The following is a 24,105-nucleotide window of genomic DNA, read 5'->3' on the forward strand; positions in this document are numbered from 1 at the left end:
GTGTTCTGTGCCCAGGAGCTTGGAGCCTTAACATCTGGAATATGGATAATTTGGCTCTGCTTGTTCTGTCTGTACAAAAATGGTAAAATGAATGTGTGAGGAAGGGGAGTATGGAGGTGGGTTTGTAAGATTGTGAAGTGCATGGAGATAAAAAGGTGTGTGCAAGCGCTGGTTATTGCTAGGCACTGTCATTCATTTAGCATTGCATCACTGATGCTGTCCAAATGTGAGTGAGCCCTTCTGATCCTTTAGGCAGAGCCTGCAGTTGTCAAGCTTGATGCAGCCACTGCTCTTCAAGCTGCCAAAACGCTTTTTTGTCTAGGCCTCTTAAGTGCCACTTTGCTATTACAATGGCATATTTTATTCCTGCTCTGCCTAGCTCATGCTTCAGGCGTACTTATGCTTTTAGCACAGCATGTTTGAAATGTGCCCTGAGGAGATCTATTCTTTTATCTTTGTGAGGGGGAGTGGCTTGGAAAAACTCTCGAGGCTTTGCCCATGCTCAGGCTTAATTCTGTCAATGAAAGGATAAAATTTCTTTGCTTTCTTCTTGATGATTTGGTACAGATGGTGCTGTGGGTGGATGGATGGGGAAGTTTTAGACAACTCAGGCTTAAACAGTAGATGTGTTTCAGGGTCTGAAAGTGAGTGGCTGCTAAGTGAGTGCAGAAGATCTCCAGTGGTGGTCTTTCTCGCGCTGACATTACAAAACGGCTCCCGGGAAGCTGTGTTCTGACACTGTGACTGACAACTGAAGTTACGGCTGATAAACCAGAGCGTGCTGAAAATGAGTCATAAGCTAAAAGTAAAACAGCCATCATTAGCTGAAACAAGAAGATAGATGAACAAGTAACACAGTGTAATGAGAGTGGGGTTTTTCCATCCTGTAGAAGGATCGCCAGCTACGTCCATTCCAAGTTGTAAACTTCTTTCAAGGCTTCTGTGGAAATGACTCTGAATAAAAATATTTAAATGATCTGGCTTTTAAAATACTTGATGCAAATACTTTCTCCCCAAACTTGCTCCTTGCAGCATTTTGCTAGTGTGCAGATCAGAAGCTAAAAGCAATGCTGAAAACAACTGCCCTGCTTGTTATGTACTAAGTCTAGACAAATCTTATTGGCAGTGCAGTCCTGAGCATTGGCTTGTGCTCTGTGAAGCATCTTTGAAATCTTGGAGCGCATGCTGTCGGCATGTAACAATCATAGGACTCATGTTAGAGTCCATCTTGCTTATACAAGTACTCTTTGTATGTGCCAGACATCTTGGAGGAGCCATTTTAAGGGTGTTGCACAAGGAAGGATTGGATGAACTGGGCCTCATGGCTACTTTTCTGATCATCCTTTGATCAAGCCCAGATATCTACACATTTGTTGCAACATAAAAAAGGGTTACAGAAATCCCACGAAACGTGCCACTGAATTGGGCTAACCAAGCTCTGCAGCTCTCCTCCTGGACTCATCTAGAAATGCCTGTTCAAAGCCAGTCCAGAGAACATCTGAGGGTGTACCAGCACTCTTGTGCTATTGCTCTTGTACTCCTCAGGTAGCCTCTCTGCGGAGCTAAGTGGGCCTTGTGCGTACTTGGCTTTGGTTGTTGCTCAGGAGGGTGCTCTCCCTGTTCAGAAACGAGTTTGAGATGCGGTACAGTCTGGAGGTAAATTTTTTGCTTCTGCACAGGTATGCTTGCAGTTGGCCAATAAACACCCGCTTAGGTGGTTTTGTTTCACTTTTTTCAGTCTACATTGTTGCAATTTTTAAGGTTTGGTTTAGTTTTGTTTTAATGGAAGACTATGTAATGAGTTTAATGGAATAAAGCTTGATACCACCTTCTGGCATTCTCTGAGGACTTGTTTGCTTTTTGGCTTTTACAAACCAGCTTAACTTGTAGAAGCTCATAATCTTGTTGTGAAATACATTTAAGGGTTATAAGAACTTGGCAAGTTGAATCCAAAAACTCATCAAAAGATCCTCTTACAAATCAAATGGAAAATAAGTCACTTCTTGCATATAGTAGATCAGTAGTGTACAGTCAATGTACTTGGTCATACAGATGCTTGTTAGCCCAAATTTTTGAGTCTTCAGTGATTTCTTCACCAAGCATTGGTGCCTATGTCATGAATTTTCTTCCTTTTTGCAAATTGTGAGTCTACCGTTGGACTTCAGTCTGATTTTTTTTTTTATTTTTGTCACAATCCAGATTGAAATGTAATCAAAATAGATGGCCTGATGACTTCCCATTGCATAAGCTAGGACCCTTTACTGACATGTTTTAATTGCCCAAATACCTGCTAGCATTTCAGTTACTGGTTCAGAGGCACTAAAGAGGGGAATATAATGTACTTAGAAGGAAAAGTAAATGAAACTATCTCTTTTTCTTGTGGTTGTTCCAGGTATTGCCCTCTTATATCTGCAACTGTACCGCGTCACGAAAAACCAGAGCCATTTGCAGCGGTCTCTTGATTATGTGAAGAGAATCCTTCGCAATCTGAATGGCAGAAGAGTTACTTTCCTCTGTGGTGATGCTGGGCCACTGGCTGTGGGTGCAGTGGTTTATCACAAGCTGAAAAACGACAGTGAATCTAAAGAATGTGTTGCCAAGTAAGTGATTCATGGTGGAAAAAGCCATGCCCTTCATTTGTAGAGAGAATTACTTCAGTAATATTAGCAAGTGGAGTTTTGGAGGACAGGATTAAAAAAAGGAGACACTTTCTCCCCTGATATATTTTCAGTAGAGAATACAAAATAGTCTTTATCTTTGTTAAAGCTGGCTTACACTTGATTCATATTTAGAAGGTTATCTTGAGTCCTCTGTCACTGTAAGGACAGGATGTCCTGGGCATATCTGTAGTGCATGCACGTTTTGATTTTGTCACACTGAAGTGACATTTAACAAAAGCTGCATGCTTGTCATCGGCAATATGTAGTGCTTGTGCAGTACATGATGCTTCCTGTAAAGAGTGGGTCTTAATTGTAGATTCATTACAAAACATGTATGCTGCAGGGATCTGGAAACATCCAGACAGAAACATGATACATCGGATTGATATGTAACAAAGATTTAATAAAACAAAGAGGAGGTATTTGCTGAACCGTCAAAGGCAAGGGCTTTAATTAGGTCAGAGCTTATAGCCTGAAAAAATTCCAGCCCCTTTTCAAAGTAATCTAAATGTAACAAATGTCTTGAGAAATCCCATTTAGATGTAGAGCTTCCTTGGAGAACTGACTGTCCCTTTGCTGGTACAGAGCTGATGGCTGTCCCGGCGAGGGCTGGAAGCACTGGAGCCCTGTGGGGTTTGCATTCAGCACCAGCGATCCACCTGCTAGCGGTCCAGCAGCATACCTTAGGCTGCCAGAATTTGCAGACTAGCCTTGTGTCCTCATCTCCATTCTGGTTTATATTTGGAAATATAATTGGTCTCTTTCTAATCTAGAGTCCTGGTGTGATTAATCTCTGCTGCTGTTCCTGAATGAATATTTCAGTTTTGAAATGGGCGATAGGTTTGGGGTTTTTTTGCTTTTAGAACTGGCAGTAAACTTGGGTATGTCATTTTGGATGCAGCTAGGATAGCAGTGTTGCTGTAAGGCATGAAGCATGAGTATAGCAAAATGAGATTAGCAATAAATCTTTTAGTCTCGCCTCTCCTTCGAAAGTCATTTCTAGGAGGAGGCCTGAAAAGGAGGTTAGTTTGATTATTTGTTTCTTTTTTTCCTTTTTTGTTTACAAATATATTCATGACACCAGCTGAGTGGTACATTATAGATGTCAACATGTAATCTATGATTGCACTTCTAACTTTTTACCTTGTAGCTGTCCAGTTGTATGATTCGAATAATAAAACTTAACAGTGGACAGTTTAAAAGAAAATAGTTCTAAGTCCAAAGCGTAGTTCCAAGAAAGGAATGATAATATAAAACTCTTTTTTTTTTTGTGAGTGGCTTTTCCCTGGTATTAAGCAGTAACCAAGCATAAACAAGCCATTGGGGTCAGTGTTTTTGCTCCAGCATCATGTTAATGCTAACATTTCTGCCGAGTAATAGCGGCTGGGGAGGATCTGGGAATTGAATTTGGACTTAATCCAGATTGTCTTGCCCCCTCCCCCAATTCACAATGTGATCATCTCCATGGTTTCATCTAATTGCCAATTTAATCACAAAAGATAGGAAGAGACAGGGATGGAGTGAGCAGGAAAACAGACCTCTGCTCCACCTTAATTCTAATGCAGACTGGTGGAATAATAGCAGGGAGTCTCTTTGGAGCAAATGAGAGTTCCGATGGCTAGCCCAAGTTTTTTTTTCCATTGCTAAAGGCAAGCAAAACACTTGTGCGTAATAGCAGCCCTTTTCAAAATTGAGCTGCTAAACATTTGAGAAAAGGTGTTGTCTAGGGAGGGGGAGTGCTGAGTGGTGGTATTGGGTTTTTTTGTTTGTTTTTGTTATTTCCCTCTTACACATCTACAATTAAGGGTCCTCGCTTCTGGTGTGAAATTCCCAGAGGCTCCAGGAGGTTTCCCTATTTGTTGGAGTAGCTCTCCAGCCTCCTCCAGCCCCCACCCTGCACCCACGCATCTATTTCTGTCTGCACAAAAACCTGATAGTTGCACTGATACCTGGCTCTGGCTACGAGTTGCCTGTCTGTCAGGGATGTAAACCTGGCAGCCAGCTGAATTGGGGATAACTGAAGGGAAGTGGTGGGGCTTCGGCACTCGTTCTGCTTCTGGTTTGATTGATGGCTTGTACAACACATAGTCCAGTATGGTCTCTAAAGAAGATGCTCTCTCTCCCCACCTTCCTTGTCTGCAGGTTGTTGCAGCTCCAAAGGACAGTCATAAGCACAGATGCTGAACTTCCGGATGAGCTGCTTTATGGCAGAGCAGGCTACCTATATGCCTTGCTGTACCTGAATACTGAAATCGGTCCGGACACTGTCCCACAGTCTGTTATCAAAGAGGTAAGATACTTTTCTCTCTCCAGTGCCAGCATCAGTGAGGTTGAACTGGAATGACTCCTTTGCGTAATTCAAGGGATTAAGAGAGCGATGCTAGAGAGGAGAGGGACCTAGAACTGGGAACTCAGTCTCATCTGTCCCTCCAATCTCTTCCCCCTTTCCCTGCTGCCCAGCTGGGACTGAGATAGGCCAGTGTGGGTGGGTCCATGGCCAGCCATGGAAATGGATCTAATATGTAAAGAGTTTTGGAGCATTTGAGGATGAGAAATTGTTATGAAAAACCTTAAGACAGAATTGTGGAAGTGTTTAAGTGAAAAGAAGGAGAATTCAGTGTGGGGAAGATGCATGGCTGTTCTGCAGATACCAGAACCAGAGAAAGCAGGCCTGGAAAAAAGTGATTAGAAATATTCATGTATTAAATTTCTACTCTTAGAAATACAAGTGATTCCATCATTTAGGAAAAATTCCATTTCTACCTCAACACTCAAGCCCAAATGAATTGAATATTATTTTCCTATCACTGTTTATTGTGGCTTATTCTTTACTGTGGTTTTAGTCACGGCAAAGCAAAACCCTCTGAATCAAAGCAAGCGAGACAGACGGAAGGGGTGTGTTCTCTTTCTCAGGTAATAGATGCTATTATTGAATCGGGGAAAAACTTTTCGAAGGAGGAGCGGAAAACAGACCGTTGTCCTTTGTTGTACCAGTGGCACAGGAAGCAATACGTTGGAGCGGCCCATGGAGTGGCTGGGATCTATTATATGCTCATGCAGGTAAGAGCGTCTTCCGTGGGCTGGGGTGAAACACCAGTGATTTCTTGTTTTGCATTAGAGGATCTTATCTTCAGCTTTCATGCTTGTGCAGCGTTGTGCTGGGTCAGGGTCTCACATACTCTGCGGCACAGAACTGTGCAGAGATGCTAGCTCAGGCCCTGGTAGCAGAAGAAAACTGTGACTCGGGTATCCTCGCGTTTAGAGTGAATTAACCCTTGAGTTGCGGTTCAGAGCACTGGCGTTCCAGGAGCTGAAGTTTCCTATCCTCAACAGAGACGGTGAGGTGCCTTCCCTCATCCTCATACTTGGTTCTTCTGGTGCCTGCAGTTAGACCAGCTAAATATTCACTTACTCACCATCCATCACTCTTCAATTTTTTGCTATTTTTAAATGAATGCACCGCTGGTGCCTCCTGTCCTCCTGCCCTCCGTGCTCTTCCTCTCTTCTCCGGTGACTTTTGTTTTTTCCCCACTGTCTTGAAGCTTTTGGAAGACTATCCTTAATCACACATTAGTCTTCGGTATGTTTTTATTCTTTAGATGTTCTTCCTCTTCCTTATCCCCCCCCCTCTCTCCCCCAAAAATCTGATGTTCCCTAGTGCATTTATGACCCCTGCTTTCCTCTTTCTTTTGTCCTGAGTGAGATTTCTCTCTTATGTATACCTCCTCTTTTCCACATTTAAATCCATTCCCCCCTGCCCTGAGATTCTCCAATAGGATTATGATGTTTTTCAAAACAGACCTGTATATCTTATTTCTGTTGTTCAACCTGGAAAAAGAGCCTTAAGATTCATTATACATGAAGACGGCCACAGAGCTGCAAAATTTGTATTGTACCTGTTTCTCGTTTTTAAAGATGCTGCCAGTCTGTGCATCTTTGTAAATGTTAATTTTCTTACCAGCTCATGCAGAATGGCTTTCCTTCAGGCAAGTGGAAGGATTGTATGTCCTTGTAGCTGGAAGCTGCGTACAAATGTTCACTGCAGAAGTGATTGAGCTGGTATTTGGTGTTGCTACTGCTCAGCCCATTCATATTTGCAAAAGATGCTGTGACTTCTCCCCATCTGTTTCATATTAGCTCACACCACTTCCACCAGTAGCTGAGGCCGAAGCGGCTGACTTTGCTGCGGAAGTGGCTACTGCTCTGCTGCCTGGGGGCATGTCAGCCGTTTTCTGCAGTGACCATCTCACTGGGGCCTCAGGCTGCTCTGATTTACTGTGCCCTTATCTTCACTTCCTGCTTTCTTCAACAAGGTGGTCCACCCCCTTGTGGCTCCCTCATCTTTCTGGCTTCCATTTTTCCCTCCCTGGCAGAAAATCTGCTAGATTTTCTGAGAAACGTCCGGTCCTTTAAAGAAGCCTCTTTAAAGGCTCCATCCTTCATTTACTATTCAAGGCTGATAGCAGAAATAATTGCACAGTGCTTTTTGGTTTAAGCAGAAGCTACTCCGTCTACATGTTAAAATCGTAACTATCTTTTCCTTTAAGTATAATTGCTGCTTTTAAGAATTACCACAAAGCCATTGTTTATGCAGCATTAGATTACTGTCTTTTCACTGTACATTAAATATTGTGAGTCATGCAGAGTTGAGTCATCCACTGCAGAAAAGAAGAAGATGGCATATCCGAGTCCATCCTTTCCCCATCCCTCCCACGCCAAATGAGGAGAAGTTTTAGTATTTTCAGCAGGAGATGGTTTGTTGAGTGGTTGTTTGATAATAAAAAAAGGGCATCCAACATAGCACCTGAGATGCGAAGGTCACTGGTCATCATTTCTGTACAACACCTTTATGAGGAAACATGTATTGCTGGACTTATTTACAGAAGACTACTGGAAGAGTAAGAGCTCAGCAGTGTTAAATAACTCATCAGGAGTTAGAGGAAGAATTCTGAAGTGCTGCTAGGGAATCTCTAATCCTAGCCCTTTTTACTAACCCTGAGGCAAAAATGGCTGTTTGCATATCATTGCTCTTGTCCAGAGACTCAGGACACATACCTGTAGATTACTTTTTTGCTGTTGGAAGTAGGTGCTGGGAACCTCAGCAGCTTGGGCAAAGAACTCACTTCTACTCAGATCTTCTTGGAAGCACAAGGTGAGAAGGAGGTTTTTAAAGAGCTCTGCTCCTCTTGGATTTACCTCCCAAGGACAGACGTGCTGGCCTGGGCTGGGCTTGCCTTGCACAGCTCAAGACTGAAGGCATTTATTGCTGGTGCCCATCCACTTTGCCTTCTGCTGCAGGGGTGCAGCGTGAAATCAGAGCCCCGAAACAAAGCTTCTCCCTGAGCCTCCCTACCCCACAGGTCAGCGTCTGAGTGAGGGCTGATCAGCTCCGGGGTGTTCTTCATGATAAGCTGATCTGTATTCAGGTGTACTTCTGATTAGCAGCGTGAAGGTTTCTGTTCTACTCGGAAGAGTGCAGAGGTGGAGTTTGCTTGAGGGACCTGGTAGGTAGAAGTCTGGCAAAGCTTTTCTGGCTAAGGTGAAATAGAGGCTTTTGTTTTTTTCAGGTTACTGAAAATACAGCTATTGAAAAATCTTCCTTCATTTGGCTGTAAGACTGTCAATTGTAGCAGTGTGGTCACCTATTGAATGCAAGCATGCTGGAGCTGGTGGGAAACAGTGAAATTGTATGACATCGAGTCAGCAACAAAGACAAGTTATTTTAAAAAATAAGCTCAGTTATTAGGCTCCTGTAGTCTCCAATTTCTGCAGTCGTTCCCACAGCTTGCAGGAATTCCAGAAATCATGTAGGCTGTGTGAAAATAAAGAGCTCTGTTATGAAAATACTGTAAAATGGGCTGGTAGAGGAGGGAATGCTAACAAAGAACAACTGCGCACCCAACAGATACTTGGCTTCTAAACCTTTACTTACAAGGAGCATGCATTTTGATGGATATATTCTCCTTTTGGCAAGGATGTAAACTAAATAGAAGAAATGAGAAAGAAAATTCAGAAGAACAATCTAAGGATGAGTTTGTAGTACAAAGATGTTTAGCTACCTGGAGAAGTAGCTATTGCTTCTGAAATTGGAAATGCAGATTTATAGCCCATAGCTTCAGGGAGTTTTGTTTATGATGGAAAACTTTAACCTTCATAAACCTTTGCCCGGTATGCCACTACATACACTCTTCTTCATTTATTGAGAAATAGGACACGTTAGTCTACATTAGTTACTTTTAAAACAAAATGTGTAACCCATTGTGTTTTAAGTGTGTATTATGAGTAACGTAGCTATAAAACCATCTTTCTCCTGTAAGTGTTTTCTCTATTTTAAGGTATAAAGAAGGCCTGGGAGTCTTGAAATCCATATTGTGTTCTCAGTTCTTCCATAGTCTTTCTGTGTCACCTCCAGTAAGACAGGTAACAACTTGGTGCCCCAATTTCTGTGTCTCTACAGTAGCTGTAAAAACGCTCTTCACAAGTGTATTGTAAGCAGACATTAATTAAATCCCTATGAAGTGATTCAGAGTATTTGGATCAAGGGCACATATGTAGGATACTTGAAAATAGATCATAGAATTAAGTGTTGATACACAATTTGTTACTACTTCTGTTTATGGTTTTGGTCGTGGTTTTTTTTATGTTTTCTTTAGCCCATTGCAAATGTGGACCAGGAGACCCTGGCAGAGCTGGTGAAGCCAAGCATTGACTATGTGCGTCATAAAAAATTCAGATCTGGGAATTACCCATCGTCACTGAGCAATGAGACTGACAGACTGGTTCACTGGTGCCATGGTGCCCCCGGAGTCATCCACATGCTCATGCAAGCTTATAAGGTGAATCCTTCTGTGTTCATATAGACCTCTATTTTTACAGAGAGATCTGTATGCAGGCCTGTTAGATTGTAAGGCTTGCATTTCATGTCTTTCTAGATCTAGACTTTCAAACCAGAACCCTAGGCTAGGCACCTAAAAATCTCAAAATACTTATATAGGTATGCTTGTAAAGCTGAAATAAGTGGGGAAAATTGCTTCTCAGGGTGCCAATTAGACTACTACTAGACTTCAGGCTTTCTTGGAAAAGGGCCCTGTATTTAAACAATTTGATATTAGAGTCCTGGTGAGAACATTGACCTAAATTCTTCATCCTAAGAGTTTTAAGAACTATGTTTGTTTTCAAAAGCGTAGGTTCCTGTGTCTTGCCAAAGAATGTCTTCCATAAATTACTCCGTTATTAAGATATAGCTCTTGAGAACTTAACGTCAGAGCAAAGATCCCAGGCCCCTTCTAGGGCATAAATATAACCGCTGAGCTACCACGAGCCTACTGTTTGCTCTTCTCCATCCTTAACTAGGTTTGCTATCTCTCTTGTGTTGTGCACTTCTGATTTGCATGACATTTGAAAGTATGCCATTTAATTAAATTTATGCAAATTGATTCTTTCTTTTGACAGCCCTCCTTGGCAGATTCCCTGGTTGGCCTCTGGGTGGGCTGATGAAAAGCAGGCTTGGTTTATGGAATAATTACTCATGCTGCTACCTGAAATGTGAACTGTAAATCCTGTACAGCATTGATGAACGTAGCAGCAGTCACAGTTGCTTTTTCTTTGGACTGTGGTAGGACGTTGACTTAACACTGCAGACTTCTTTTTTTTTTTTTTTTTTTTTAAATTCTTCTTCCCTTTCTTTGTCAATGTGATGCTTTCCCCAGCACAAAATGTTTTGCAGGAGATAAGAGAGATAGGACCAAGTTCTGTCCTCTTTTTATGTTTAAGGTGATGGGGCATATGATGCTTTTCTTTTGCTCTTTATATTCCACTTTTTGAAGAAGCGGTAAGAAAAATTTGCTGGCTGTGCTTTTATACCAAGCACAGAGACTTGCAATAACAGACAGCCGTGTTTGTCCTGGAAATCAAATGCTGTTGCCAGGCCTTAATTTGAAATGTTACAGCTAAGTAGCTGACAAACCCTGTTCAGAGAGAGGGACTTTCTTTATCAAGCTTGTGGATTTAAGAATCTTGCATGTTAATTGCTTCTATTACCTTATTAAATAGCCTGGCAGGGGATGCTGACTCTAAAGGACTAAGTCTACAGTAGTGCATCAGTTACTTTTCTTTTTGTCTCGTTGATCTGTAGAGTGACTTAGGCAAAGAGGAGCAAAAAAGTAGCCTTATAAAGGTGGAAGTCTGGTGGTGTTCAGCTAAATTACTTACTTTTGTTTTCTGCTCTCTCGATGGGCTCTCTATGTCCAAAATGCACTTCAGTTGAAATAAACTTGGCAAAATTGGTTATTTGCCCAAACTGGCTAGTGCTTCTGAGTATTTCCAATACAAATACTAATCAAGGCAATGGAGTGTTCCTACTTGTACTTGTGACAGAGAAGAGAGCCCTGTGCTATGCAAAGAGATATTCTTGTGCATTTTTGACATGGAATTGAAGGCAGACGGTGAGTAACCAGGAAGAATTACTCAGGAAGACCAGGATCCAGCCCTTCAGGACCGGATTTGATGGCCAGTATTCTGTGTAACATTTCTTGGAGAAAAGAATTACATTTTTGTATTTCAAATCAAATGATATTGTGGTTTGGGAATGGAGGGGAGAAGCAAAAAAGGACCACATACCCTTCAAATAGATTATGGGTTGTAGAACCAAGGGCCTTGAACTTGAGTTTTTCCTTTGGGCTCCTGATTTCAGAAACAAAAACTTGAGAAGTTCTTTCTTTTTCCATGCAGGGAAAGGAGAAACAACTTAGTAAGAAAAGAAAGGCAAGTCTATGATGAATGGATTATTAAAATTCAAAATAAATTGTGTTAAAAAAAAAAAAAAAAACACAACAAAAAACCAAAAACAAAAAACCAAAAAAAACCCCACACCAACAGCGAAACATTTGTGAGGTCCAGCTTCCTTTTGTTTTCATTAGTACTTCAATTTATGTGTGTTTATTCTCTGTTTTTTGTTCCACAGACTTTTAAGGAGGATAAATACTTGAAAGATGCTATGGATTGTAGCGATGTCATCTGGCAGAGGGGTTTATTGAGAAAAGGATACGGGATCTGCCATGGTACTGCTGGCAATGGCTACTCCTTCTTGTCTCTCTATAACCTAACTCAGGACAAAAAGTACCTCTACCGAGCTTGCAAGGTGAGCTCTGCAGCATCCCAACGAACTTACTGTTCCCTTTCACGTCGTAACGTCCATGCAAGAGTAAACTGTGATCGGAGCAGGCTGTTGTGTGCTAGAGCTGGAGCTGGCTGGCTGCGCAGTTGGGTGGGACAACAGGGTCCCGTCACTTGCTGCCCTTTACTCACACTTTGACTGGACGACTTCAGCTGTGTACGTGGGGCACGCACCGTCTTAATACGCAGAATGAAACGCACAAATGTTCTGTAAGGGGGGAGAAACTAAACACGTATTCAGAAGAAAATAGTCTGAAAATCAGCCTGCCTGAACAATAACAGACTAATGTTATGTGGTGCTAATTATTCCATTGAGACATCCACTGTCGTCCTCAGCTCCTCAAGCAATACTGTTTGTAGTCTTTGTAATTATTTGTTTTCAGACTAGTGTCTGTTTGGGGCTTTTAGAGCTCTGAATTGCAGTTATTAAATTGCTCACTTAGATTTTTTTCATTAATACAAATTGCAGAGAAAGACACACTCAGAATTTTTCCACTGGAATTGTCCAGGTTCTGCTATCAGCTCTGACTATGCTAGCAGTTACCAAAGGAGGAGGTTTTCTCTGCCTGTTTCCTCATCTCGTAAGACTTTGGTTTGGTTTGGTTTTGGTTTGTTTTGTTGGGTTTTTTTTCAGCTTAATTCACTGATACTAGGTTTCATATTCCATACATAGCTATTTAGCTGGGGCCTTTTTAAAAGTATTGCAATGGGAAATTTGATGAGTTGCTTCTTAGGTGCTTTTAGATGAGCACTGGCCGTATGTAAAGCTATTGTATTCACCTCCACTGTCAGCCTGTCCTCCGCCAGCAGAGCTTGAGAAAGTTGCTCCTTGTCTCACATTTACCAAAGCATCACGCCATGAGGACACCTGTAAGCACGCCTGCATCCTAGGGAACGTAATAAACCCCTAGCACTCCCACGGCAAATGTATGACTTTGTTACATGTGGACTCACCCACTGAGCCGCAGCACCACAGCATTACTGTTGGCACGGCTGTCGGGCTCCCCCTGTCATCCTCCATGCTAGTACATTTTCTGTGGCTCTGTGCAGCATTGGCAACTCCTGTTGGTGCTGCATTTCTGGCCCAAGAGAGCCCTGACGTTCTTCCATGCCAAGCTAGAGAAAAGCAAGCATATCTATTTCAAAGCCAAAAAAGGAAGAGACTCAGTTACGTACCTGCAGTCCCTTTGAGAAGGAAGATGTGGCACAGTGGCCAAAGGCTGTTTGCTGGAGGTGCCCAGCATAGTCAGGTCTGGCAGCATATTTGCAGCCATTCTGCATTTTAGCATCTCCAGCATTCAGTCAGGCCCTTTGGGCTCTTGCAGGGCAAATCTTGAAACAGGCAGAGGAATTTGCTTCTTCGGCATTCTTGAAATCTTTTCTTTTTGAGGCAGAGCATGCAGGGAAGCAAGTGTGCAGTTTTGTTGGTACCTAAAGGCATGTAACTGAGAGAACGAGATGGCTCCCCTCCCAGGGGTGTTTGCTCACACCGAAAACATGAGGCCCAGGGGAAGGAGTCTGGCCAGGAATCCCTGGTTACCTCTCAGGAGCATGAAACTGTTTCACAAATGAACCAGAAGAGCTTGAAAGGCCGTGGCTCACAGAGACCCCTGGTTTGTGCTTCTCACTTCTGGCTTTGCAGCTTTTCTCCAGCTTTGTCAACAGGCTCCCAGGAGGCTGGGCCCTCCTAGCTGCCCTGCCTGTGAGAGGAGAGAGGGGCTGTGGCAATCTGGGCTCCAGGCAACAGAGAGCATCCGAGCCCTGTGCTGCTCAGCGTTGTGATTAAACCACTGCTGATGCAAGCATGCCCAGTCTATGTGACAAATAATGGCAGATGTCTTCCTGCTAGAAGATTTTTTTTTTCCCCTTGGTTTAACAAAGATATTAGTGTGGCTTACTGGATCTGTGAGTTGTGCTGAAGCTATGAACTTGTAAATGATGGTTGTGCTTCAGTAGCCTGGGGTGCATTTTTTTAATTTCTGTTGCAGTTCCCAGGCTGGCAGTAATAATAAAGACTAATAATAAGATGTGGATGTTGCAAGAATTGATTGTAGTTTAGAAACATGCCATAAACATGTTCTGTCCTCACATATAAGACAAGATTACATGGAGGATTAAACCTTGCTTTGAAGATTTATACCCGTGGGGACCCAAAAATGTTTCATCAGTTCTCAATAACAGTGTGGACCACAATGTTTGTGGGTTTTTTGCTGGGTTTCCTCAAGACGTTCACACACATGCACACACCCCTACAAAGAGAAGAAAAATCCATTCCCCAGTAAACATTTAAACAGAACAGAGTGGGGGGAAGAAGGGAGGAGATGCTACCCTTTATCCTCCTGTGGAACAGATTGATGGCTCTGGGGGCATGCTCACACCCCATATAGCTCCAACTCTAGAGCTGGGGCACCCTCTAGTTGGTAGGATGATCTGTTTGCTAGCAGGTTTCCCAAATTGCAGGGGGAGTGGGGAGAGACCTCTCAGTTCTTTGCTTTGCAGGAATCTTCTCGCTGTATTTTGAATAAGCAATGGCTTGCTTCCAAGCATAGAAATGCCAGGGGAACTTGTGGCCTGTATGCTCTGGGGAGCCATAAAGGAGAAATAGATGGTTGCTATTAAATTGATCCAATGTGGTTCATAAGTCACATATGTCTAACGTGGCTACTGCAGCAGTGTTGATCAAACACAAGAAAGACACTGATAACTCTTTTTAATGGTATTCCATCTTCTGGAACAAAATATTGATGACCATAATTGTCTAACTGTATTTATAATAATTTTTCATAAGACTTGGGGAGAGCAAATAAAACTAAGTAACGGCAGCTGGAGATTTAATACTCTAAACTCGTGCAAGAAAACCAAAATGCAATTAACAACCCTAAGGCCTGAGCACGTGGATAAATTAAGCACCAAGACAGATAGAAAACTGATACAGTATTAGAAAAATTTTGCCCTTGAAACTGAATATATCTGTTCTCACAGCATTTTTCATTGATGTGTTGCAGAGTTGATTTACAGAAAACAGAAGTTAAGTAGAGCCCACCTAATTACGTTGTTAAGAAACTGAAACTTGTGCTAAAACCTCATTGCAGCCTTGTCACGGTTGAAGTGGGACAAATTGATCGCAGACAGTGATTTCTGCGTTGTGTCTCTGCTTACACTATTTTACATTTAGTACCTATTAAAGATATGCAGATACTCAAGCTTGCATTTAACAGTCTTAAATAAAAAAAAAAAAATCTCTTTTTTTTTTTTAATGTTTTCCCCAGTTTGCTGAATGGTGTTTGGAGTATGGTGCACATGGATGTCGTATTCCTGACCGACCTTATTCTCTCTTTGAAGGTAAAGTGATGGTGTTGCAAATGGTATTGTATTATACAGGAAAGAAGGACAACCTTGCAGTTTTGGCACATGCTTAGGAGTTTGGAAATCTTTGGTGGGTTCCTCTACCATTAGAAATAGACCCACACCCTACCACCACCTCTGCCTAAAAGAAGGCGGGGGTGAGGGGGGGAGAAAAAGACAAAAGAAAATAATTCACTATCACAGCTTTCACTCTTGGTTGCATTTCAGCAGTTTCCAATGTAAAGCCAGTGCCACTGTCATTTCTGAATAAAATTCTGCTGTGCTGATCCCTCTTGGCTTAAAGCAAACAGAAGTCCGGGGAACAGTTTTGTCGCAGGTGTTGTTGCAGAAGGACTGGGCAGAGGAGCAGCTGTGGGTAGGGGGTCTCAAATAGTTGCTGGCTTGTCAGAACTAGACCTTCTCTGCTGCAGTAGTAAAGCAAGGAAAAGCTAGTTTTAATATGAACCCAAGTTACTTGGACAGAAAAGAAACACAGAGTTCTCAGGGGTTTTTCTGTAAGTTCAAAGATGTTCCTAAATACTTTCCTGGAGCTTTATAATTTTTTTATTTGTAGTTTATTTTCTATTCCCTACCTCATCCTTACGTTTTAGAAGCACAGCAGCAAGGAATCATAGCTATGTAGCAAGAGCCAGGTAGGATTTAAAGTAGCGCTGCTACTTCATGAACAGTGAGCCTCGTGTGCCACCTATCACAAGTATGTGAAATTACAGCAGACCGAATAGGATTATTTTACAAATAAACCAATCCAAGGTGTGAACACAAGAGAGCAGTAGTTACATGCATCCCTTCTAAATACAGAGTTATTGTCTTAATGTTTAAGGGAGAAAAGTGTAAGTATTCTTATTCCTGAGGGTGCCCTTGCATGCGCTTGTAGAGGGGAAAAAGCAGGCATACAATCTGTTGTATAAAAGCTTGGAAATTTGTCGAGAAGGTGAAGTAATGCCAACGATAGGATGATTTGTGCTTTAATGCTGACATACAGCTTTTGCTTTAGTTTTTTAATGTCTGTTTTTTTTTTTTTTTTTAGAAAAATCTAGACGTCTCAAATTTGAGACAAAGAAGTCTTAATTTTGAGGGGTTTTTTGTAGCCAAAATTGTGCTTGAAGCTGTCCAATTCTGCACGTACATGCACACTTTCAGTGGAAGTTGCGTGTGCATCTTATGGGATTGTCTTAATCGTTTAATTTGCATCAGATGCTGTATTTCAAGAAGGTTCCTTTGTTTGTATATGCTTAGCTATTGATAAATTAGGATTTTAGCTTGATCATAAAACTGAGCTTGTATGTGTATGCTCTCCTGCTGTAGGGTGCCTCTGTTGTCTGTCACCCTAAGAGTTTTGTTAGGTGATGCTGGTGTTAGTGCGTCAGACTCTGGATGACCTCTTCATGAATAGCGAACAAATGAATCTGTACATCACAAGTATAATAAAGTTTTGCCTTTGTTTTTTCACCAGTGAAATGATGAGCAGGAGCTGCTCAAATTCTGAGGGACAGTTCAAATTGGGATTTACTTTTTCTTAATTGAAGTAGCATTGAGGTTGCGCAGCTGAAAAGATGGTAGCAGAGAGATCTTGGTTCTTGCCTTTGATCTTTTCAAGTGAAACTTGGTTTCCTGGGCAAAGTACAGATGAACTTGCCTTTCTATAGGCCCTAAGTTCACCTGTTCAAAAAAAGATCTAGTGAGGAGGTGTTCAAACAGGTGCTGTCGCCTTTGCTGCTGCCTTTGCTATTTTAATGTCAAAGATGCACAAAGATCTCGTTCTCGTTATGTTTTAGGCATGGCTGGAGCTATTCACTTCCTCTCAGATATTTCAGTACCGGAGACTTCCCAGTTTCCAGCGTTTGAACTTGGACCTCAAAGGAGGGAAAACAAAGTGGAACAGGACAGCTAAAAGATCATTTTGAAAGGAAACTGATGCCAAAAGAGATGAGACTGTTTAGTGCCTCTGATACTGAACCAACTCAACCCTGAACCGGATGGATAAACCCCTTTTCTCTCACCCCCCCACCCCAAAGGACCATGAATTCATTAAAGCATGAACAGGAGAAGCCACATTTAAGTTCTGTTAAAGTGACACCTTCAGACGTAGGACAAGAGAAGTCAAGTTTTGAACTTTCCCTCTTCCGTTGTATTTGTCTTCTTCAGGTCTTTGACATGCTCTGCATGTTTATTGGTGTTGTCTGTGGATGCGAGTCTCTTGTTGTTAGGAAAAAATCCGGTCTCTCTGTGAATCTCTGTCCTGTACCTTCGCGCATGACTCACAACAGCAGTGTTGCTTTCTGCAGCGTGGTTACCTGGAGAGTTCCCCCTTATGCCAGAGAGTTCGCTGCAGGACAGTGCCCAGCTTCACTGGTGAGCTGGCGACTTTAAAAAGAGGTGAAAAACGTTTTTGTGTTCATATTTTTCTGCATTTTTCTCCACGGTCCCTAGAAGCTAAGGTGATGGAGATGAGCCTTTTTTGATGAAGAGGTATGAGGCCATCTCAGTTTTCAGAAACTTAGGAGGTTGGAAGGGACCTGACTTGTCTTTTGCTGCTGTTATGGGAGGTTTATTTGAAAGCCTGAAAGAGAGGCTCCCTTTGAGACCTGCACCTGATTACTGTGTTAGGCACTTAGAGCAGGGTGGAGGTGCTCGTCCCCACCTCTGCAAAGCCCCATCCTGTGGCATAAGCTTAACAAACTGAAGGTGGAGTCACCCATACTAATCTCCCACTGCTGCCAAGAGGAGAGCAGGGACAGCATAACTGTGCTTCTCCTTTCCTGTACGTGGATTTGAAATAAATCTGTCCTGCAGCATCTAGTATAGAAATGAGTAAGGGAGGGCGTCAGGGCAGTTTCTCATGCTGGTAACTCGGGTGACTGTTGCTTCCAATCCAAGGCGGTGATTTGTTCTGGGCCCTTCGCTCCCTTTCCCAGCCCTGCTGCATTTAGCCCATATAGTATGATAGGAACGATAAATACCAGCTGCCTGTGGAGGCTGCAGAAGATTAATGAGCAATATGAAACCGTTGCTAGAGGCTGTAATTGAAGTTGATTTCATCTTAAAATCCAAACAGAAAAAGCCCTTTGCCCTTAGTTTTAACTGTGCTGCTAGTGCTTTGCTTCCCCTTGTAGTGTGGTGGGGTTGTGAAATACTAGACCTGCCTCCAGGTGCGCTTGAGTATCAGGCTCTTGGTTTGGGAGAAGTGGGACATACTGTAAGTACGCTTATAGCAGGCTTACGTGTTCCAGGTAGTAAGTACGCTTACTGCTTGGGAAAGGTAAGTAAGTGTCGCGCACTCTCACTCGCTCAAGCTGTTGTCATCCTTCCCCCAGATCTCCTTGTGCTCTGTCATTCCAGGTGCTTATTTTAATCGATACCTTCTGTTGGGTGGGAGCGTGACAGATGGCAGAGACTTTGACCTTTCAGACGTGCATTGGGATATATGTGACCTGTGGGCCGTCTGCTGAGTGCCAGTGTTTGCAGTCAGGCTTGGAGATGCATTGTTGTTCCTGCATAAATCTCTGAATGGTAGCGGGTGATTTCCTTGAACTTTATAGTGTCTGTTGCCAAATCCATTGGGGTATTAATAATCTTTACATTCAGTTCTGCTGGGCAATAGCAGCAGTGCCAATGCAGGGACAGCTTAATGTCACAGTGTAGCTCCTCTGCTGGTTTGTCAGGTAAGGACTAAAACACGGGAGCAGCAGGAGAGACTTTTCCACCCCTCTGGCAAAGGGCAGGAGATGAGGTGGGGGACACCAAACCCAGCTGCGTCTGGACAGCCAGGGATGAGGGAAAATGTTGAAAGGCAGTGGGAGTGAGGGGTGCTGCATGGCAAGCAGCTGGGGTGAAGCAAGCTGGAGCAGAGCGGCAGAAAGCAGAGGGATCAGTGAGGAGCAGGGAGAGCTGATTACGGAAGGCAATGCACAGAATGTGCCAGTAGAGGCCACCTCAAATGAGATGTTCCTCTCTGGCAAGCAGGCTAAGGTCTAACGGTGTTTCTTTCTTCTGTGGGTCACTGATCCTGCCCATAGATAAGCCAGGGAGGAAACTTGCCCAGGGTGAAGTCTCACAGAAATTCTAACAAAGGAGATAGATGCCAGCTCTGATCCTGTTTGACATCACCCCCACCCCTTTTTTCCTTCCCCTCCGCTGTGGCTGCAGAGCATGTGGGGTGGGTTAACAGGGCTTGCCAGGTTTGCAGCAACCGCCTGCAAACACAGAACAGAAGCCACCGGCCTTCCCGGCAAATCCCAGGCATGTGTTCCACTGACTGCTTAACTAGGGGGTCAGCAGGCAGGTTTTTTCATTCAGTGATTATATACATATATGCCTTCTTGGCTGCTGAGCTTGGAGTGGCACCTGTGGGAGGTGATTTTGGCTGGTTGGAGCCCAAGGGGAATTAAAACTTGATGGTTTAAAAAATATATCGGTATATACACACTTAGAACAGCTTAATACTGAGCAGATCTCCAAGATGCTTGAGTGCACTCGTCAAAATAATGAGCAAGTCAGCTACCAGCTCTTTCTGTACCGTAGCCAGCCTTCTGCTGCAGCAGGGCCTGGCACCATCATTCTCCACAGAATCCTCTTGGAATTGAGCAAGACTGGAAACGTAACGTATTGAGTCAGGAAGTGTCTGACAGTGCGTCTGCCTCATCTTCCTGACGTGACTTTCCCTGTGGCTCCTCCTTTCTGCTCGTCACAGTGTTGTGATATCTAGGTGGCTCATTAAGAAAAGTTATTGTGTGAAGGTGAAAAAATGCATTTCATCAAGGCATTGTTTTCAAAAATCACATCAAACTAAAATGTGGAAAATGTCTTATAATTCCCTGGTTTGCTTTGTCCGTGTGTAATAGTCCATCTGTTGCAAAAAGCAGTAGTGTTAAAAATGGAGATGTTCTTTGGGCAGAAAAAGAGGAAAAAAAATGCTGATGTTTTGTTCTTTGGCTTTATTAGTAAAGATCAAGCTATGTGGTGGTAATTTGTGTGATTCTTTTTTTTTTTCCCCTGTTGTACTCCTCCCTTCCCTCCAGCACTGTGGTGATAGCTGTCCCACTGACCTGACTGCTGAATCGCCTCCCGATCTCATAGTCCTGCAGAATGAAGCACATGCAGAGTGTGGGCAAATCGCCTTTTTAAACCTTCACCTTTTACTAGCATTGAAGACCTCTTTACTGCTGCTTTTCCCAGGTGGTTTTTCATGTACATTGCTTAGTGCCAAGCATTGCTTTCCTCTCTGCTCACATAGGTCCTGTTGAACAGTCTGCAGCTAAAGCCTGACTCACAACTAGCTGGTTTTTAAGAACACATGTATGAAATTTCTCTGTCCAGCTGACTAACATCAGTTTTCCAGCTTTGAGAAAGCTTGATGTTTTTCTCTAGCTAGGCTTTAACAGAAGAAAACTTCAAGTCTGCTGCAAGCAAGGGGCAGTATTTCTGTTTCACAAAGCCCTCTGCCTCTGAGAGCAACTGCTGCTTTTTTGAATTAATAGCATTATTCCTGCTGTGTTGGTAGGGACCTGAAGATAATCTCTACAAATTCAGCTGTAGCTAGATAAATGCGCTGGGGCTTTTCTAGCACGTCAAAATAGGGTAGAATAGAGAGAGAGACGTAGGAGGAAGCATGTGTGCTGCCTGTCAGGTAATAGGTAAGCAGCAGTGTGCTGCCTGAGCCCTGTCCCGTCAGGGTGTTTTGATGCAGCAGTCTTTTTCCTGGTAAAATTGTTCACTTTCCCCCCATTTGTTTTCATTGGTTTCACATCAATGCACAGGCGCAGGAACCCAGTCTCCGCACGCAGGGAGCGGTAGTGACCTCAGCCACCGCTTCTCTTCAACAGCTACAGGCGGGCTGCTGTAAAGCCAGCTGTAGCTGTTAGATAAGCTAGGGTTAGGCAGCAGGCAGTAACTACGTATAGACGCATACCCCGATCCTTGTGACTTCTCTCACTACATAAAGCCAAAATAATACTTACGTGCAGCTAAGGAGCTACCTCCACCTGCAGGGGCTGGGGTCGAGGGCTGATTAACTTGTCACTGTTCCTTCTGCTTTCTCTGCTGTCCCCTTCGCCTTGCAGCACCCGGCAGCTTGGGACGGTGGCTGCCAGTTGCACCTCTCTTCTGTAATAGCATTAGTATCTAGCAGTTGCTTTGTAGAAACTGCCTCATGCCGGATCTTCCCCTGCATGGTGTCTCTGCAGTAGTTTCCCTGTCAAAGAGCACAAACAACCGTAAAATCCCAGAAGGCAGCTCAGCCCCCCAGCGACAGGGTGTCAGAGGGGAGGGCTCCCACAGCCACGGGGCCTGCAAAGACATCCTGGCCCGTTTCTCTCACCTACTGCATTAGCCGTGATGCATTAGTTAGACTAGAAAAAAAAAAAAATGGGGGGGTGGGGGGGGGGGCGGGGAAGTAAGGCTCCACTATCTGACAAGGTGTTTTATCTTCTTGGCTGACCTGTGTGCCAAAAAGTGGCTTCTTGGGTATAGGCGTATAAAACTAACCCATCTAGGGGTTTGGGGTTGGTTTTTTTTTTAATTTGTTTTAAGTAGGGAAGAAAGAGCAAGATCTCCTTTGCTTCTTCACATAGTCTGAAGAGCTTGTTGGAAAATGTAGTCCCAGCTGTTTGTTTTCACAGCAGTGTAAGCTGCCACAGGGCTTTAAAGAAAAGGAAAAAAAAAAACCAACACCCACAAAACAAAAAAGCTTGTCACTGCATTATCTTTTCCCAACGTGATAATGAAACACAGGCGCAGCTGCCTGGCAGCCCCAAACCGAAATGGCAGGGTTGGTACCCTCCTTGTCAATCCGGGGCCTATTTGCAGCATGACTGATGCGTCAGCCTGCTAATTACAGGGAGGCACTGCAGGATGCTGCTGGTGACGTTTGCCCCTCTCCTATGAGCCATGGGGCACCCAGTCACACCAGGGAGAAGGAGGTGGAGGAGAGATGCAAGAACAAAAAAAAAATCCGTGAATAAGCTTGTGCTGCTTTAGTGGCTTCAGCCCAACAGCGCTGCCTCGACGGGCTCCCTCGCCCACACCTTGGCAGAGGTCTCTTGGGTGCCCTGGGCCTGACAGTGAGTGCCAGGGCTGCGTACTTGCTGGAAGGCTGAAGAAGCAGCAGCAAAACTTTATGAACCCTCAGACTGCGATGAACTTAATTCATCCATTAATATGGAGCCTTCCCTCAATAGCATGTAAGGCAGCACCTTGGAGGGAAGGCACCTTATGGGAAGAAAACTTACTTTCCTGGGAAAAAAGCATCTCCTGGGGTCAGAAGATGCTCTGGCAACAGCCAGCCCTTGCCTTCAGTGTGAGCCTGAGGCAGTTAGAGCCGTGTCACCAGCGGCTGAAGGATGAGCTTTAGCCTGACTGCTCAAAGAGGCTTTACAGCCCTGCTGAAGGACAAAAAAGCAATCTCCATTGCTGCTTTTCTTCGGAGGGGGAATGAGGCATCACTCTCCTGCTGCAGGGCTGAAGGACGATGTGTGGAGCATACAAGAGTGGAAAAAAAAAATGCTAAAGGAAAATAATTCCCGAAGCCTCCTGGGATGGGCAGGACACAGAGCATCTGCGAGGCTGGTCCCACGATCATGGAGTTGCTCTACACGCCTGCTTACTCCTAACAGTAGCTACTTAGAAAAAGATGGTATTACAAGAGTATTCTTCCTCTCCTCCCCACTCAAACCACAGCAACCCACCAGCAAACCCAGGCTGATAACTAATGTCTGCATAACCCCCTGGAGCTGACCACAGGCATAGAGCATCACGCACAATGCTAACCAGCAAGTTTTCAGGCTGTGCCACTTTACACCTTTACTGATGGAAGCCAGATAATTTCTGTCCCTTTGCTGGTGCTGGGTCACACCCACCCATCTGCCACCACCAGGTCATCCACATCCCACCCTCCCCAACCAAAAAAATCTCCCTGGTGCAGCACCTACCCCAGACCGCCAGCATTTTCTGCACCAGCAGCCCTGCCAGCCCACCACTGCCACCACGCAAGATGGGGCTGCAGGACTCGAGGACAGCCGTTCAGGGGTTGGGATTGATTTTCTGCCCGAACCCATCGAGCTGAGCATTTGTGCACCTCCCAGTCTGCATCACATTTGACAGGCAGCTCATGACCGGCATGAGTCCCCTGCTGCCGGGGTTTTGTGGCTGCAGCCGGTGGCAGGGTGGTTCACATGCATGATGGAAGCAAGGGGAGGCAGGCAGAGCCTGCCCACCCTCCTCACCCTCAGCTTGTCCCCTAAACCAATATTTAAAAGGTCTGTTCTGTCTGTTCTAGGGTGCAGAGGAGTCGGGATACATCTGTCCCAAGCGTTTACCCTTAGCACTCATCAGGTAGCCAATAACAAATCTCAAGGTGTTCCGGTATTTGTAGCCAGACTGGATCAATTAATGACCTGAAAATCACTTGAGAAATAAACTATTCTCCATCTGGGGAGCAGAGTCCACACCCTGCACTACCCTGGCCTGGGAGACCCACGGCTGGTGGGATGGAGGTAGGGCAGCGCTAGCTGAAGCAGCAGGGTGGATGGTGTGTTGGTCACACGCAGCTACCTACAGGTGAGAAACTCCCTGCCAGCTGATGGGAAGGGAAGCAAATGGGGCTTTTCAGTCTCACCAGCGATGGTGGAAGAACTAGCAGCTGGAACCTGCTCAGAAACGTGGCCAGGTCCATGGCCCTGGAAACACCTGAGGTCGGGAAGATTTGCGGCATGAGGAGATGGCCAACTCCCTGTTGAGAGCTACAGAGTCCCAGGAATACCGCCATTAATAGCCCTTCAGAGACAAATTTGATGACAGCATGCCAGGAGGCACAAGCTGCACACAAGGATCATGGGGTCCTTACAAGTCTACAAAGACCTCTGCTCATTCCCTCCCTGCATGATCCCCAAGGAGGAAAGAGAGCAGAGCA

The 24,105-nt window shown here is 44.2% G+C and overlaps 1 protein-coding gene across 1 annotated transcript in view; it reads left to right on the top strand.

Annotated features, from left to right (window-relative positions):
- The window catches only part of LANCL2 (LanC like glutathione S-transferase 2), a 31,394-nt gene extending 11,228 nt beyond the window's left edge, over positions 1-20,166 (top strand). The window contains exons 3-9 of the mRNA XM_075142934.1: positions 2,393-2,600; positions 4,803-4,950; positions 5,574-5,720; positions 9,314-9,496; positions 11,623-11,799; positions 15,104-15,176; positions 16,976-20,166. Of these exons, the coding sequence (XP_074999035.1) occupies positions 2,393-2,600; positions 4,803-4,950; positions 5,574-5,720; positions 9,314-9,496; positions 11,623-11,799; positions 15,104-15,176; positions 16,976-17,091 (1,052 nt within the window). The 3' untranslated portion in view covers positions 17,092-20,166. The remainder of the gene's footprint in view (positions 1-2,392; positions 2,601-4,802; positions 4,951-5,573; positions 5,721-9,313; positions 9,497-11,622; positions 11,800-15,103; positions 15,177-16,975) is intronic.
- Positions 20,167-24,105: the final 3,939 nt, after the last annotated feature.

The sequence above is a fragment of the Calonectris borealis genome, chromosome 2 (genome assembly GCF_964195595.1).
Source record: "Calonectris borealis chromosome 2, bCalBor7.hap1.2, whole genome shotgun sequence".
Taxonomy (NCBI): Eukaryota; Metazoa; Chordata; class Aves; order Procellariiformes; family Procellariidae; genus Calonectris; species Calonectris borealis.